Genomic DNA, 18,747 nt, shown 5'->3' on the forward strand with positions numbered 1-18,747 from the left:
CCTCCCTCCCTCCCTCCCTCTCTCTCTCTCTCTCTCTTTCTTTCTTTCTTTCTTTCTTTCTTTCTTTCTTTCTTTCTTTCGCATCTCCAAGCACAGTGACCATGGCTGAACTGAGCACCACACTCCTGTGTCTCCACAGATGAGCATTAACAACCCCATTCCCAGTTGCAGATGCACAGGGGAGAGCTGAGGGAAAAGACAAGGCCATTTGACCTGTAAACTCTCTGTTTCCCCTTTTATGCTTTCCTGTCAGAAAATATCAACCTCATATTGAGACAAGGCCACTTGGGATAAACTGCACGGGGCCAAAGCCATTGCTGTCACATGTCCTTAGGAAAAGTTGAAGCTTGGAGAATTTATTGTGTCCAGAACTGTTTAGCCCCCAGTCATAACCCATACTTCAAAGAAGCCTGCAGGGTTTGTTCTGATTACCTGGACAGCTTGGCTAACGAACTGCTCCCTTGGGCCTTCTGGATAAACTCCGACTCCGAGGCGAAGGAGAGAGCCAGGGAGCCTGTTGGATAAGAGGATTTACTGGGCAGCGAATCTGATTTACCCTTATTTCATCTCAGTCCCGGTGGCACAAGGCATGAGAAGATAGCTATTAAACCCTTCTCTTGGCCTCACAATGAAGTGACTGGGGAGTATTTAGCATTGAAGCAGCCGAGCGTTTGACTCCCTGCCCAAGAGAACGGAAATCGCTCACAGTTTGGTATCCAAGTGCGAGCCGCGTGCACACAGACACATGCGTGGGCGACTCAGGAGCAGTTTCCTCAGAAAGGAAAGGCCAGCGCAGTTCGAAAGAAAGGCTGGACTTGCAAATTTTCATCTGAGCATTTGTGCGAGCTCTTTGCATCCAATGTAAAAGGACATTGCAGGCCACAGAGTGGTCTCTCAGTGCAGAGCCTGTTGGCTGCCTGACAGGACCCCAGCTGCCGAAGAAGCAAAGGAGACATTGTCTACCTTGCACTCCCTCCGAATCCTCCTCTTCCGGGTTCTGCACTATCTCCTCCATTGAAACTCTTGGACATTTTCTAAGTTACAGTCTATCCCTCTGTACCTCATCACATGACTTCTTCAGACAGAAAGTCCTTTTGCCAAACTATTATACTCTATCTTTACAATCTACACTTTCTTCTGGGATGAACGTATGGATAACCCAATTAAAGTTATGAATTGGAAAAAAATTTAAAAATTAATTTCCACATTTTTGTTCAGACTACATATTAGTGATCCGGATTTCCCTTAGTAGTGTTTGCTGGCTGCACTATTTCCAGTTGTTCTAAGCTTAAAGGTATATTATTGTTGTTTGTGAGGGTCTTTTGTTTGTTTGTTTTGTTTTGTTTCTTCCTTTGAGACGGTGTTTCTTTGTGTAATAGCCCTGGCTGTCCTGGAACTAGTGTAGAAGACCAGGCTGACCTCGAACTCACAGAGATCTGCCTGCCCTTGACTCCCAAATGCTGAAATTAAAGGTAGACACCACCACTTTCAGCATTTTTTGTTTAAAGAATATTGTTTTCCTAAAAATAGGGGCTGCTTAAGTTACTTGAAGATTACAGTTGGGTTTACTTTTTTATTGAGAATGAAATTTTGGTAAAATTATTTTAGGTTTCCATTGCTCTTGTTCAGCAAAACAAAAGGTATTCGTGAGTTCTATGTTTTTAGGAATATATGGTCCCACCTTTCTACAACTATAGTCTCAGCTAAAATAGCTTTCAGAGTGGGTGGAGCTGACTGCTGGATGAGACCAGAAGGCAACCTCTAGTGCTATCACAGGCACAAGATGGTTTTCCAAATGCTGTCACACATATGGCCTTTCCTATGTATGCTGCTAAAGGACATTGGGAGTGTCCAGTGGTGGTATCTATTATTTATATCTATGTATGATAAAGCAAAAGTCAATAATTCTTGAGAAAACTAGAGTTCTGCTAGTAAAGGAAGCAGAACCTCTTGGCAGATGTACAGTTCATCGATAGCACTCGTCATGGAAGATAAAAGCCCAGAATAAAGGAGGCTCTCATAGTGCAGGCAGCAGAATCTATTTTCTTCTCATTTCTTGGGTCACTTTTAAAATCTACAATGGTTTGAATGCTCCTGATTGTGGAAATCTTCCAGACAGAATATCAACTATTAGCTCCGATAGTAACTGAAGGTGCTGTGTGACCTGCCATGGGAGAAGAGACATCTGTACTTATCACACCCAGGTGTAAAGCCTGGGAACCACAATAATAAGTATCATGAAAGGTGTACTCAAGTCAAACAGTGGTACTAACATCTAGCAGATAACCAATAGTCATTTCATTGGACGTAAAGCCTGCTCTGTAGGGCAAATCATGCCTAATAGGTAAACTTAGCAAACTTACCTTAGCTGATAAGGTCATAGACCCTAAGAGAGAACATCTGCCAGTCTTCTAAACCAGTATAATCTCTAAATACATTCTAAATAAGTATCATCATACCCACATACAAATGTAGTTCTCATCCTTCATCTTTTTGGTAGCAGATAGAAACCCTCACAGAAATCCAACACTGGTCAAAGGCAGTGAACAGCTAACTGCGGGGTGCCCAGACCCAGCAGATACAACTGCAACACTAACTGTATATCTTAAGCACAGAGAACAACATGGAGAAGGAGACAGAGAGATTGTGAGGGCCAGAGGACCGGGATGTCTGCTACCTGATCGCATCTTCCATACATGATAGGCAAAGTGCACCCAGGAAATTCCAACAATGTGACTGCCTACACAAGACCTGAATAAAGATGACACATGTTGACATGCCTGTGTGGGTGGGGGAAATCTCACAAAGCCGTGTCCCTAATGAAGAGCTACAAACAATTTGATGATTGATATAAAAGAGAGAATTAGTCTTCCTCAGAGAGAAGCCCCTTAATTGGTTATCTAATACTAAGTGGTCATCCCTAAGTATTTATACTGATAAGCAAAATGAAAAGGACTCAGGAGACCCATTTCACAGGAAGTGCAGATGTAGCAGGAAGTAAAAGGAAAAAAGAAAGATGCCACATGCAAATGAAAACTAAAATGAAACAGGTGTACCAGGTACACATTATATCCCAAATTGGGGCTCGAGAATATTTTCACACACTTGATAACAACTGTGCATCCCTAATCTAAAAAATTTGAAATCTCCCCAAATCTTTTGAGAATCAGTGCTTTTAAAGACTTCAAGTTTGGAAACATATCAGTGTTTGAATTTTTGGATACTCAGTCTGTAGCCATATTGAAGCAAAAAATTATCTTTAAACCATAATATGTAAAAAAAAAAAAAACCCACAAAGGAGATCATTATACAAGAGCAAGAGGGCTCATTCAGCAAGAGGACACATTTACAAATACTGAGCACTGCAGCACGTAAATACTTAAAGCAAATATTAACAGATCTGAAGAAAGATTTCGATGGTATAAATAGCACCCCCACCTCATGTTGTAGACAGATACTGAGAAATAAGACCAGTAAGAAAACATATGACTTTGATCAAACCCAAATTAACCTAACAGGCCCATAGAGGAGGTTCTATTTTATAGCCTCAGAATACACATTCTCTAACGTGCATGGAACATTGTCTAGGCCACAAAACAGTTCATAGTATTTAAGACTGAAATCATAGCTAGTCTTTTTTATTAACACAGTCAAAAACATCTACCTGAGAAAAATCAGAAAATTCACAAGTACGTATGAACTAAGCAACATGCTCCAAAACAACAACCTGGTTAATGAAGAAATCAGAAAATATGGTTTTATTTCCTGAGGCCTTGAGGAACTGTTTAGTGGGCAAAATGACAGCCTAACTTTGAACCACCAACACCTGTGTCAAAACTTTGTGTGCTTCTCTCTGTAAGCCCTACTCGGGTGGTAGGCAGAGATAGGGAATCACTGGAGGTCACTGGCTAGCCAGTCCAGCCAATCCGGAAGCTCCAGGGTCAGTGGAAAAACACTGTTTGAAAAATAAGGTATAACAGAATACACTAGACTATCAGCCTAACAGAGAAAGGATGCTTTGGGGTTCACAGTTCCATAAGGATACAGTCCTTCATGGTAAGACGAACAAAGCAGAGGAGTTTGAAGCAGCTGGCACAATTGCACCCACAGTCAGGAAATAGAGTAATAACAGAGAGTAGGGCCAGGCTAGAAAGTCTCAAAAGTCTCTTGCCAGTGAACAACTTCTTCCAGCAAATTCTGCATATCCAAAAAGTCCCTTTCAAATAACAGCAACTGGGTCCAAAGATTCAAACCGCGGACCCCACGGTGACTATTTCCCATTCAAACCAAAGCATCCCAGCCCTGGTCCCCATTTGCTGATAACTAAGGCACTGTTCATAGAAAAAAAAAAGAATTTTTGGAAAGAAAAAGACTCAACTGCATTCTTGTAGATGGTAAATTGTAAACACCAGAGAGGACATAGTGTTAACTTGGTTGCACTAAGGAAGGAGATATTTGTAGCTGAATGTTGCCGTCTGAGGCATTCAGCTGTGAAATGTTATAATTATCATTGAAAATAGAAATAATCTCCTTAGAATTGTATATCTCTGTCTGATGTTATAAAAAAACTAAAATAAAAGAAAAGAAAAATAAGGTGGACAGTGATTGAGGAGGACACAGGAAGATGAGCTCTGGCATCTGCTTGCACACATACATACAAAAATAAAAGCCAGAAATGCTGGAAAACAACCTGCCAAAACATATGGAATAAAACCATTGCAATTCTAAGAGTGAATTTTATAGCTATCAGCACCTTACACAGCAGAAGGAAAATTATCAAATAAAACAATATGTTATGGCTCAAGAAATTAGGAAACTACATATAAAGGACATAATAAGAAATAAATGAAAGAAACATTAGAAAATAATAGAAAAATCAATAAAGCTTAAGATTAGTTTTGTATGCAAAGATAAAGAAGATTTTCGAGACTTTGGTTCTGTTTTTAAAAAGGAAAAAAGGTTAATCCTAGCAATTGGGAGGCAGAGGCAGGCAGATCTCTGTGAGTTTGAGACCAGCCTGGTCTACAGAGCTAGTTCCAGGACAGGCTGCAAAGCCACAGAGAAACCCTGTCTCAAAAAACAAAATAAATAAATAAATAAATAAAATAAAAAGGAAAAAGGGAGAAGACCCCAAAATTCAGAAAAGGAGACACTAAAAATGCTATAATAGAAAAACAAAGACAATTAAGAGACTATCCGGAACAGCTTTAAGCCAACAAATTATATAACCTAAAAGGAATGACTGTATTTGTTAACACATACAACCCTTCAAAATAGAATCATGAAGAAATAAAAAAACATAGATAAACAACTAATAAAAAATGAGATTGAGTCAATAACAAACATTCCATCCGTAAACAATCAAGCATTGAATGCCTTCTCTGCTGATTTCCCCCAAAGCTGAAAAGAAGAATGAGTGAAGTTGTTAAGACTATTCCAGGAAAGAGAACAACATACTTGCAATCCTCTTTTGTCTGAGGCCATTGCTGCTGATGAACAAAGGTGTGAAAATCCTCAACAAGATCTTATCAGCTTGAGTTGAGTGATACATAGCTCCAGATGTTCTGATAACCTGAAGTAACCACAGATGCCAGGAAAGTAAAAGGGACAATGATGGGGGCTAGGGAGGTGAGTAGCAGGATAGGAGAGATAGGAAAAGGGAAATGGGAAAACCTGGGAGCTTTAACTGGCTAGTGGTGGAGGGGTAACTGCAGAAGGAAAGGGAGGGAGGAAGGCAGATAACAATCAGTATGTTTGAAAATGTCTTAGGGAATCATATTATTTCATATTTACATTTATAAAACTACATATAATACATAAAAATATGGCAGTGTGGCATTTGGGCTGACAATGCTCCCCACCTAAACCATAGGCTCTCTTTAAAAATGCTCAGAACCAGGCTGTTGGTCAGGGTAGTCTAAGTAACTCCCAACAAAATATAGGCTATTGCTGTTTCCCTTGGTTGCCTCTTAGAGGTTAAAGGTAAAACTCTACTGCTGAGGATTGCACACGTTTTGGATAAGAGTTGAAAGATTCAAGCTTGATAGAATACGAAAGTCTCCTTCCTGAAGTCTTGCTTTTTAAGTACCAGAAGGCGCTGTGCAAGCTGCCAAGGGAGGGGAGCAGTCAGCAACCCTGCCAGCTGTGACACCCAAGAACCACAATAACCAAGATATCTCTAAAGGTGCAATAGTGGCATTTACATCTTGGCAATAACCACAGGTGTCTAATTGGACTTAAGTACAACTCTACACAAGGAAAATCATACCTGGCACTAAAAACATAGAAAACTACCTGGAGCTAGTGAGGTTGGAGATCTTGAGGAAGAACCTATTGCCACTGCTTTACAGAATAATCCCTAACTGCATTTTAGATGAGAGACATATATGTAATAATAATAATCAAAGAAAATGGGTCATGAATTTGAGAGGGAATAAAGATATGGGACATGATAGGAATGGAGAAATGATGTAATTATATTTTATTTAATTATTTTAGATTTGAAATGATTACCCTTGTGATAAAGTAAAATTCATCCCAAGAATATCAGGATGGTCCAATATATGCAAATCAGTAAACATAATACAACACATTAATGGAATGAAAGACAAAAATCACAATTGATTTATGAAATATAAAGTGTTTAACAATATTTAGTATTCTTTATTTATAAAATGCTCAGTGAGTTGCCTGAATATCATAAAAATAATATGTAATATATTCTTGCTGAACAGGAAAAGGCAGACAGCCTTTACTCCAGAACCAGAAGAGAAAGAGGCAGCATAGTTCTTCTGCTCAGCATAGTGTTCTAACTAGCGTAATTACATAACAAAAAGAATTAAAAGGTGTCCAAACTAGAAATGAAGAAATTATATTATGCTTCTTTGCCAAAAACATGGTCTTCTATTCCAAAGACCCACATGATGCCACCCAAGATTGTGACATTAGAGCAATTCAATAAATCAAAGGTATGTAAATTTATCATATGGAAGCCAGTGGCATTTCTACACACTGACTGAAAGCTCTCTGAAAAATGAATCAAGAAAGCTATGTACGATAGTTGTAAAATTTTAAAATAATAATAAAACTAAGGTCAGAACAGTGTTTTCTGGACATGATCACTAAATGTTCATGAACTCACAGCAGCTGTGAGTTCTTCAAACATTAAAAGAAATTGAAGAGGGCAAAATACTTGTGAGAGTTTCCCAGGACTGACCATGCTCAAGTGCATGGCCCCACATCCATACACACGTGGACATCACTGACGGGATTCAGTAGGTTAGTTCAAAAAATAAAAGGAAGATTGAAGAAATGGCTTAAAAGTAAAGGGCACTTGCTGCTCTTCCAGAGTTCCCAGTTTTGATTTCCAGCACCCACACAATAGCTCACAATTATCTGTAGCTCCAGTTCCAGGAATCTGATAGCCTTTCTGAGCTCCCAAGGCTCTCCATGCACATGATGCATAAACATGCAAACAGGCAAATGGTGTTGGGGAGAGTGGAACTCTATCACAAAAGAATGAAATTGGACTCTAGGCTCATACTTTATGGTATAATAAACACAGAACATATTAAAGACTTAATACAAAACCCTATAATTATGAAACTACTAGAAGAAAAAAACTTGATGAGAAAGGTCTTATTGATGGTGTCTTAGGTATGACCCCAAAAGCACAGTCAATGAAAGAAATGTGGAAAAATAGAATTACAAACTAAAATGATTCTGCCTATCAAAGGCAATAATTGTCACAGAAAGAAATGTTCATACACAAAGTGGAAGAAAATATGTGAAGCTATACATTTGGTATGCAATTCATACTAAAATAGATAATGAACTCAATAGTTCTTTGATTAGAAGCCATCAGACGACCTGAATGAATCACATGCAAAGTTTCCAACATCATCACTCATCATGGAAGTACAAATGACAATATGAGATATTGCCTCACCAAAACACAGAACAGAATGATTTTCAGGGTGGTTAGAGAGAAGGGCTTGAGGATATATTGTTCAAATGATTAAATTTTTGAGTTCACTAGGTACGTTCCATAAAACTAGAGCAGGGTACAACATGACTACGAACATGTTGTGATCTTGAGACATGCTGAGTGGATGCTAAATACTTACACCTCCAAAGTGGTGACTGTGTGTGGTAAGGCATATGTTAATTACCTAGCTAGAGTCACACGTTGCACAATATAAATGCACTTTAGAGAGTCTTGTTGGACATGATAAATGCATATAATTTTATCTGTCAAAAGTAGCTTCAATCTGTTGAATAATGCATCAAGAAAGATAAAACACAAAAAAATGATCACCATGTTGCAATATGGTTTACATATTTGCATTTGAGTTTTGTATGTGGAAGATCTCTAACCATGTATTGCAGCTGCTGTCATGACTTAAAGTACACTTACTACTGTATCAAAGGTCTTCGTCACTTAGGATTGTGGCTAGAAGAACTAGAAGATGAAAATCACTCATGGAATTTATCTACACTTCATTCTTGCCAGAGCCAGTTTGGCCCTGACCACTTCTCACTGGAGGACACTCTTAATTTGCCGTGATTGATGTGTATTTTGTTAGCCAACAATCAGAGAGGTCTAAACAAGTAAGACAGCCAACACTGAACACATGGAGACTCCCACATGCTCCAGATGCTCTTTGTAGAGATGATGGATTGAGACAGGGTGGTCCAGCAGAAGTACAGATGGAGGGACCAATGCACTGCCAAAGCCAGAGCCGTAAATCTGCCATTATGAGCAAATGGCATCAATGGTGAGCTGCAAGCTTGGCAGAAAGCAGAGCCATCTTTTACGTTCACAGCCCTGCATCCTCCAGGCAGACTCATCCGGCCTCCACAAACACCCACGAGAATAGAAGACCCAGTGAATGGAGAAATAGTAAAAGACATGCGTGGTGAGGGAGATGACTGTCCATAAAGTCCATTCATTGTTGAAGGAACTGGATTGCTCATCAACAACTTGATGCCCATCAAAGTTTTACAAAAAGCCAAGTATATGTCACTCCATTTTGACTATAAAATGACCCCTTGACCCCTTCTTCTCTCTTTTAATACTTAGGCATGCACTTAGGTACATTCCAGACATTGCCAGTATCTGGATAATATCTAATTTGCATTTTCTATTTTTATTGAATTTTATTGAGCATGCAAAATAATGGGCTTCGTTACAAATACATAAATAAAATATACTCTTGTTTCATTTATTTCTCTCTTATGTTCCATACCCCCTTTGTGACTTGAATGTTGGTAGCAATGTTATTTTTGTATCAGTTTCACATTCTTCAATTTTTTCAATTCTATTTATTTAGTGTGTGTGTATGTGTGTGTGTGTGTGTTTGCAAGCACACATGCATATGCCACAATACATGTATGAAAAAGTTTGAAGACAATATATGAGAATCACTTCTTTCCTTCTATCATGCAGGTCCCAGGTCATTGATGACTGAACTCGGGTCATTAGGCTTGAGGAATGAAGCTAGTGATAATTATTTTAAGCAAAATAAGTCAGACCTAGAAATATATAGTTCAGGTTTTACTCTCATTTACTCTAAGATTTTGCACAAATACATACATATGATATATATTTCACTTACGTATTCATAAATATTGTAGATATAAGAATTAGCAGAGTCTCTTAGCTAGGAAGTACATTTTACACTAAAGTCTCAAACCTGGGTTAACTAGAGGAGGGAAGTCCTTTCTTCCATCTTGGGTTCTCCATTTCTCAGTGCTTTCCCTGTAGACTATGCTTCTCCTGGAATCTGCTTCTCCAGTGACTTAGTTAAGTGCTTTATTTGTAATAGTGTAGTTATAGCAATAATGACTACAGTGCAGATGCTATCTAACTGTTGTCAAACAACAATATCAACTTTATTGCTACTGCTTTATTGTGGGATGCGGTGCCCACATGTGTCACTTGTATGCTCTAGAGACCATTCATGGCTCTCCAGGGAGAAAAGTGTATTTATATCTAGACTAGGGATCTGAGCATGTCAACACGCTGAAGTGCCCTACGCCTAGTATTTAATGGATGGTGGTGATTGTGAACTTTTACTCTTTGTTGTTAACTTCCATCATTAGTTGAGATACTGGGCATACTGTGAGCATAGGAGACCTAGAAGCCCATCTGCACAATGACGCACTTCTTCCAACAAGGCCACATCTATTCCAACAAGGCACACCTCTTTATAGTGCCATTCCCTATGAGCTTATGGGGGCTAGTTATATTCAAACTACCACTCAATGTATAATTATTTAAAAGGTTTTTGTTCAAGAAGCAAGAGAGGGATTCAGTAATAAAGAAGTAACAGCCAAACCACTTCCATGTAGTAGAAACACACCTAGGCAAAAAAAAAACAAACAAAAAAAAACTATCAAATAAGTATTTATAATGCAAATAATAATGTATTGTGAGATGTAAAATTATGCTTTCTGAATTATTAGCTCTCTGAATCATTCTTCATTGTTGCAATTTCCAAAGTCAGTTAAACATTTAATCCTGCCACAAGCTGTACTACACACTGTTATTTCAGTTTATACTTCATATGACTTTAGAGTTTAATATTTTTCCCAGAGTTGTATCTTAAATGGTCAAATATTGGTTTCTCCAATTTCATTTTAAGAATTAAATGTAGCTGGTCTGTGGTGGCGCACACCTTTAATCTGGGGGCAGAGGCAGGCAGATCTCTAAGTTTGAGATCAGCCTGGTCTACAAGAGCTAGTTCCAGGACAGCTAGGTCTGTCACACAGAGAAATCCTGTCTCAAAAAACAAAAAAGGGTTAAATGCAAGATAGTATCTATCCCACCATCTCCCCAATTGACATTTAAAAGGAATGCAATTTCCTTGGAAGTTATTTTGTGGACCTTTGCTCTATCTATAAACAAGCAATTCTCCTGCTTGACATTTCTTTAACATTCCTTCCCCAGATATTTATTGGTGAAATATCCATGTATTTCATAAAGTCAACAAGGGAATCCCTGATTGCTGAGGAGAAAACAATCCTTACAGGGGAATGCTGTTATCTGAACCCCTTACTCCGAAGGATCATCAGATTCATAGGTAAGTGCCGTAGCCCGTTGAACCGAGCACCGATGGGTAGGTACAGTGTTCTGAATTTGGTGGATATGCTCAGTCAAATAAGCTAAGATATGTGTACCATACCAGCATTCAAAACAAGGGCTCCTTGGGGATTTTCCACGAAGGGTAAGGCTAAGCCTTATCTTGGTACTATGTCAAATATTTGATCCTTGAAATAATGTGATGTTTATTAAATTCTTATAGAAAAATGTTTCAACTAATTTTCCCCTGCTTAGCATTTTCTTGAGATTCTCTCTGACCATGGGTTTTACAACTGATTAGGCGCAGACATACACCAAAGGGTAAGGGTCAGGTAAGGGTTGGGGGGTAAATGGGAACATCGACCAAATGAAATAGATAATTTTTTTTGCAAAGTTTTCCTGGCCTGTAGATCTGTCCATTCAGGTAATTTAACAAAGTATGGGACATCTAATCCATCAGGTTCTTGAAAAACAAATGTCTTTCCCAACTTGGAAAAGAAATGCCTTCTTTAGTGTTCTTGACAAGGAATAATAAAGGTATGTTCTATGTCCTTCGTAAAAATGCTTAAAATGCTGTAGATGACGATGGTTGTATGAGAATGTGTGCATTGATGCAGATAAAAACATAAATCTTTCAGAATTCCTACATTATAAGCATTCGATAGATGATCATTACGTCAGTAGTGTAGCAAGACCTTGCAAAGGGTGCTGACAAGATCTTCGTAGGAGCCCCAATAAAATTCTGATTACGAACATTGCTGTTTCTAAAGCAAGCTATGGCACTATCTTGAAGACAGAGAACCAGCTTCATCATGTTCTCATACTTTTTGATAAATAATTAATACTTTTTTCTTGTTATAGTAAAGAGTTCAAGTTATGAACAAATGACCTTATCAAAGTCTAATATCAAAGTCTAATGCAATAACATTTCTAGTTGATTGGGAATGAAAAAATATACTAGAGCAGGAAGCCTAAGGAAAACTTTTGTAAATGTAGCTAATTAAAATTTAACACTTAAATACTCTTAAGATCATGAATGTCCACAAATTTAAAGGTTTTGTTTATTGCAGGAGACATGGTTGGCTCATCTGGGTATAGCCTGATCCATATGATGTTATTGCTCTCCAATTCAACTGTTCTGAACAATGATTCTTTTCAAATATATATAGAGTTAGACCAGTTACCACCAGAGTGGCTGGCTACCAAATCATGGGAAAAGAGGAGATAAGAGAATATTTTTCACACTGAACACGGGACTAGATAGTTTATTTCATTACTTCATTTAATCCACTCACCATTACATAAAGTGTTTTATTGTTTGAAATATACAGATGAAGACTCTAATAGAAGACAGAATCTAGATATAATTTGATTCAAAAATTGTATGGCCCCTCCATTTGCTCTGCTTCCTATGCATATAATTAAACAAGTTATTCAATGAAAAACATTATTATAGTACAATTAACTGTAAACATCTTTAAAAGTCACTAGTACTGTCCCTTTGCAGAGAGAAGCCTTATCTATCTGTGGCTCACCCTACCTAGGACAAGGCCAAAGAACAGCAATTTTAACTGGTGTTTGTCCCTCATGTAGCGATCTGTGGCTTAGATAAGTGCTTGTGGAGAAAGCCAGGAAATCCCCAACTCCCAGCAGGAACCCTCAACATGATGTGGGCCATGGAACTGCCACTTGAGACACAACACTGGGCTACGGGCATGGTTTCAAGATCAATGGAGGATCATCAGGATCCCACTAATAAGTGATGACACATTTGCCATTTGGACAAATCTATAACAAGTATTTGTGATACTGAGGGAGCTTGGAGGCCAGCATAGCCTTTGATATGCAACCACAGGTATATGAAATTGGAAACCAATATGTCCCTTCTGCCAAAAATTTTAAAAAAAATGACTCCTTTTGGCAGATAGGAACTGCTTTCACAAGTTCCTGATAAATGATGGGTTTTGTCTAACCACCAAAAATCCTCTTATAGTACAGTTTGAGTCCATTTCTGGATATTTGGACTGCCTTTTGGAGTTTGGAGAATTGGAGTTTACTTTGGACTTGACAGGTTTATCATAAGCTAGTAGAGATCTGGATGCTTAAGCTTTATGTGGATGCATTCGTCCACACGTTGGGCACCATTCTGTTGACTGAGGATTTTTTGTCCTGCCTGGTCCCCACAGTCGTTAAGTCCCAAAGAAATCACACGGATAGCTCAGACTTCTTATTAACTCTTATAACTTATATTAGCCCATTATTCTTGTCTATGTTAGCCATATGGCTCAGTACCTTATTCAGCAGGGCAGTAACACCTTGCTTCTTCTGTGGTTGGGTCAGGACTGCAGAGAAATGGGCTTCCTTCTTCCCAGAATTCTCCTGTTCTCATTGACCCACCTCTACTTCCTGTCTGGTTGTCCCAGCTATACTTCCTGCCTGGCTACTGGCCAATCAGCATTTATTTAAAATTTAATTGACAGAATACAGACCATTCTCCCACACCAGATGTTCAAATAAATCAGCTTGAGTCCAACATCGTATGGTCAGTGGGTAACATGCAAAGCCTGAGACATTAGTAGAAGCAGCAATAGAAGGCAGAGGATTATAGGGTCACAGGAGGATTTGCTTCATATGTTCCTTGTTTTATGATATAAGGATCCACTCAGTTGCTCAAGTTGAAAACCTGGGAGACTCTAACCATCTGGAAACTTGTTAGCCATGCAGAACTGCAAAACCCACCCCATACCTACTCATTCAAAAACACTGAGGACTTAGCTTGAGGATCGCTGTCAAAATTTGAAGACCTCTGACTTTGGCAATTAAAATTCTTTTGCCCCTTTAAGGGATTTCCCCAGATGTTGCCTCAGAATTCATCCTCCCAATTCTACGAAGATAGCATCTATTTATCATTTTGCAGCCACTGATGCATATATGTGTGTGCATGTGTGTGTGTGTGTGTGTGTGTGTGTGTGTGTGTGTGTGTGTGTGTGTGTGTGTGTGTGCGTGCGCAAGCGCGCGCACAGGTTTGGTGTACCTACACATGCCCATACACATGTATACTTGTGGATACTGCAGAAGGACGTAGGGTGTCCTGCCCTATAATTCTTCACCTTACTCCCTTGTGACTGGTTTCTTTGAACCTAGAGCTAGACTGACAGCCTGAAAACCCCAGTGATCCTTCTGTATCCACACCCTACAGAACTGGTGTTACAGGCACATGCGGCCATACCCAGTTTTTTATGGGGGTGCCGGGGAGTCAAGCTCAAGTGCTCATGCTTACAATCCAAGCACTCTTAGTCATTGAGCCGTCACTCCAAACCATTTTCTCATGTTCTTTACATGTTCTACAGAGCCCTTCATGATCTGAGACCCCCTTCTTTCTCCAGTCTCATGACTCACTATTCTAACCTGCTGGACTGCCTGACAGAAGGACTACAGAATTCCTATCTTGGTTTCTGTTCGTGTTGTATTCCTACTGTCTAGAGTATCTCTTTACCATAGCATTTAGCCATATTCTTCAGGTGCCTGTGTATAGCCAACGGACCAGCTACCCTGTCTTCCAGACTTCCCACTGGGCTTGTACTTTCATCTTTTCTGGGCATTCAACATACTGGTACCGTCGCTTAAGCCTGTTGCTTCTAATAATTTCTGATCCTAGGAGAGCGGGGACTTTATGTGAATTTATGGGGACTTTATATTGCAGGCAACGTGCCTCAGACATAGACTTTGAATAAATGTAGAGTTTGGGAGAACTTTTTAAATTTTGTTTATTTGTTTGTTGTGATAAAGCAAAGATAAAATTTGTTAAGTAATACATTTTTCTAAAACTAACTTCACAAAGGCTGATTTTTACATCTTCATTTGCCTACTCTTTAGTGACCATGATATCCAGTCTAGCTTCGTTCTGGAGCTTTACTGTACACACACAAGGTGATCTGTAAGGGAGCATGGACAGTCCAGTCCAACTTTAGAGCAGTGTTGGACAAGGAGCGTGCCAAAGTCTAATTATCCGGGAAAAGTTAACTTCTGAGTATCTATGTTATTTTATTGATGAAAGAGAGAAAATGTATTCATTGAAATAAAAACCCTCTAAATGGAAATATTTCTGTTGACAAAGATTAAAGTAAAATAAGGTAGTTACCAAACTCTATTAAGAAACGTTACTGTAAGGAACTTAATAGTCTTCTTTCTAAGCCAGTAGTCACCAAAGTACATACTCTGCAACTGGCATCGGGGAATGACAACTGTTTTAAATGACTGTTCTAATTAAGCCTAAATGGCATGATTTCCCCTTGCAGTTCATGTAATTGTTTACAAAGCCATTATAAATAGTATTTCCTAGCAAACAGAATCAGCTTTGTGTTGCTATAAATAAATAAATAAATAAATAAATAAACAAACAAACAAACAACCAATGGTTTAGCAAATTATTTTAATGAAATGTGCTTCATACAAGGAAGATCAGACAAGGCAGCGTTCTGGTAGGAGTAAGTGAATATGTGCTTTCTGTATTACATTTGTCTGGTGTATGACAAAAGTCTTCAAAATAGTTGTCCTTTTAAATCCCTTATTTGGTGTTGAATCATGTTTTTTAAAAAAGCAGAAATGTAGATGGATCTTATGAACTAAACTAATTTTCCATAATATAAATTAAAATACCAAAGCTATATATATATAACAATGGGACTGGAAAAATGGCTCAACAACTAAGAACACATACTGCTCTTGCAGAGGACCCAAGTTTGTTTCCCAGCACATCAATCAGGTGGCTCGCGACAGCCTCTAACTTCAGTCTAGGGATCCAACACCTCTGGCTTCCACAAGCATCTGGACTCACATTCACCCCCCCCACACACACACACACAAGCACAAATAATTAAAAATAAATATTTTTTAAAATATATAATAGTGCTGTAACTTCCATTATAGCCTCAAAAATGGAGGAACGTATTCATGATATAATGCTACGCAAAATATTAAAAGTATTCTCTATTTCTAAATGTACAATGGATCTATACATGATAAGAGAGCAAACACTTGGAATTTTAGCACGGAACCAAGTGGAGGAGTATGAGGTGAATATCCAAGTCCAGCCTGGGCTACCTCGTCAGACCCTGTCTCAAATAAAAAAGATACATTATGCAAGAATGCATTACACTCACGTACTCCTTAAAGTGAGAACAAAAATAGAGACCATGAATTTGAAAGAGGGGGGAAAAAACGACATAGGGGGCATAGGACATGGGGAAGGGTTTGGAGTGTGGAAAGGGAAGAGAGAAATGGTGAAACTACATTATATTCTCAAAGTTAAAAGAAGAGAGTGGATTAAAATGAAAGTCGACTGTTGTTACCTCTAAATGTAGGACAAGTGAATTATTTTGTTGTCCACTGCTCTGTAATTGCAACTCATTGAATTTTGGATAAGTGTGATTCTAAAATCAAAAATTAACTAAATATTTGAAATAGTATAAATAAAAGGATACGTGACTTCTCTCTTTTTCCCTCTCACTCCACCACATTACAGGAATAATAACTCACAACCTTAGGTTCTCAAGAAAGATGAAACACAGGCCATCTTTCCAACAGCGAAGACTTGAGTAAGGTAGCCACACATTTCCCCAAAATATATGGAGATAAACATACTTTAAAAAAAATATTCTTGTAAACATAAGTTCTTAAATGATGACGTTTTGGTCCAACACTGGCAAGTAGAAACTAGAAGACTTAACAAGGCTTGGGACTTCCATATAGAAAGAAGAATAAATTAACTTTCTCTTCTTGAATAGCTACTTTCTGTAGCATTGATGGAAAAACACTACATACATGCCAATAGTAGACTCTCTGTTAGCATCTAAAACAGCCTGCCATTCAGAAACTATTTATTATGGACTTTTCATTGGTGACCACATAGCTGTTCTGTTATTACTTCTAATCAAAATGTAATTGAATACTATGCAAGTCTTTTGCAATTTAGGTCAAGTCCAAGGATTAGAAACAGTGGACAGAATAGAAAATGCCATGGTAAACTGTTAATGAATGACACTAATTAATTGACATAAATTGTGATCTGAATGAAGCATGAATATTTTAAATGCACTTTCAGAGGTCATTGTGTTTTATGGTTGTAATTATTGATATTCAAAGACAAGCTTAATGGCAGCCTTTTGAGAACTAGAAATTGGTCACAATTTTGAAAGCCATTTAAATGTACTTATTCTAGAAAGAGACTTCATCTAATCATTTTATTTCTACTTAATTATTTATAATTTAGACACTGGGGTCAGTCATGTTCACTCAACTTTCAACTATTAATTTATTGAGAACGGATTTTGTGCTAGGTTCTAATAGTGTTGAGGGGGACATTTTTATCAAGGAAATTGAATAAAATTTACTCTGGTTGATTTTTCTATTCTAACTTGGAAAGTCAGGCATTGAACATCATGGCAGAGGCAGGCGGATCTCTGTGAGTTCGAGGCCAGCCTGGTCTACAAGAGCGAGTTCCAGGACAGGAACCAAAAGCTACAGAGAAACCCTGTCTCGAAAAATCAAAATAAAATAAAATAAAATAAAATAAAAAAATAAAGTATTTTTTTGGAAGATATATGTTACAGAGAAAAATGGATGGGGAAATTTAAATAGGGTGTTTGTGCCAAAGATATGCAAATTTCTACAGAGAGAGGAGGCTGTTGCTCAATAAGGATTGTCTAGATTTGCTATTGATTGATAGAAAGACAAAACATTCACTACAAGGACAATCCCAGTGAACAGGGTGCCAGGAATCAAGGTTAGCTTTCTGTGCTGCCTGCTTAAAACTGACTTGTCCAAGAAGCCTAAAACTAATGTATGGCACCTGGGCACCCAGCTTTGTTTGTGAGCCAAGAGTCTACGCCTACTCACTCCTGCGATGGACTAAAGTCTATACAGACAATGAGCATCCAGCAATAGATAACAGTGGGATTTGCTCATGCCCCTTTTTCTCAGACACAGCTGGAGGGCAGATTGTTGCGTGTATCTCTGAGTCCCAGCCCTAGGTGGCAGGCCCCCTGTTAGATCCCCTCAGCCACAGTGGCCTGCCATGCTTTCTTACCTTCCCGCCATGTGCTCTCTGTGCCCCAGAGAGGCACTCAGCACCCTGAGCCCTCACCACTCCCTACCTCCCTACCTGGTTGATACCAGTAGGCCTCTAAATACATTTCGAGAGGGCAGGAGTTAGTTTACTGGCGAACTGAAAGCTAATTTCTCCTCATGGGATGCGAGGAGATGCATTTTCTGAGCAGTCTAAACATGATCTCAGTCAAGGCAATAAAGGAGAGAGGAAGTATAGCTCTAGTTTTTTTCTACTGGCCTCTCACCTTGGAGGAGAACTTGAGTTTTCTATAAAGTGAGACTTCATGTGCATGGCCAAGTAAAACTGTTGGGAGCAGTGAGGCCCCAGATCCTGAATTTCTTGTAATCCCCTGATCTGAGTGCCTACAGCTGCTCTGAGCACGAGACCTTCAGGAGTTCCTGATGGCAGGAGAGTGGTTTCTGGTGGGTTTGGCTGGGGCGTGACTGCCCCTGAACACAACAAAGGGGCATTCTTGGGGAATTCAAGGATGACCCGTGTCGCTGTCTCTCTGTCTGTGTGTGTCTGTGTATTTTAACCTCAAGCTCCCTTGCCCGAA

At 38.8% G+C, this 18,747-nt stretch overlaps 1 protein-coding gene across 3 annotated transcripts in view; it reads left to right on the plus strand.

Moving 5' to 3' along the window:
- The window catches only part of Plppr1 (phospholipid phosphatase related 1), a 225,256-nt gene that overhangs the window by 188,762 nt on the left and 17,747 nt on the right, over nucleotides 1-18,747 (plus strand). For all 3 annotated transcript variants that reach the window (XM_026786794.1, XM_026786795.1, XM_026786796.1), the window contains one exon: nucleotides 10,952-11,084. In XM_026786794.1, the coding sequence (XP_026642595.1) occupies nucleotides 10,952-11,084 (133 nt within the window). The remainder of the gene's footprint in view (nucleotides 1-10,951; nucleotides 11,085-18,747) is intronic.

The sequence above is a fragment of the Microtus ochrogaster genome, linkage group LG5, assembly GCF_000317375.1.
Source record: "Microtus ochrogaster isolate Prairie Vole_2 linkage group LG5, MicOch1.0, whole genome shotgun sequence".
In the NCBI taxonomy this organism is placed as follows: Eukaryota; Metazoa; Chordata; class Mammalia; order Rodentia; family Cricetidae; genus Microtus; species Microtus ochrogaster.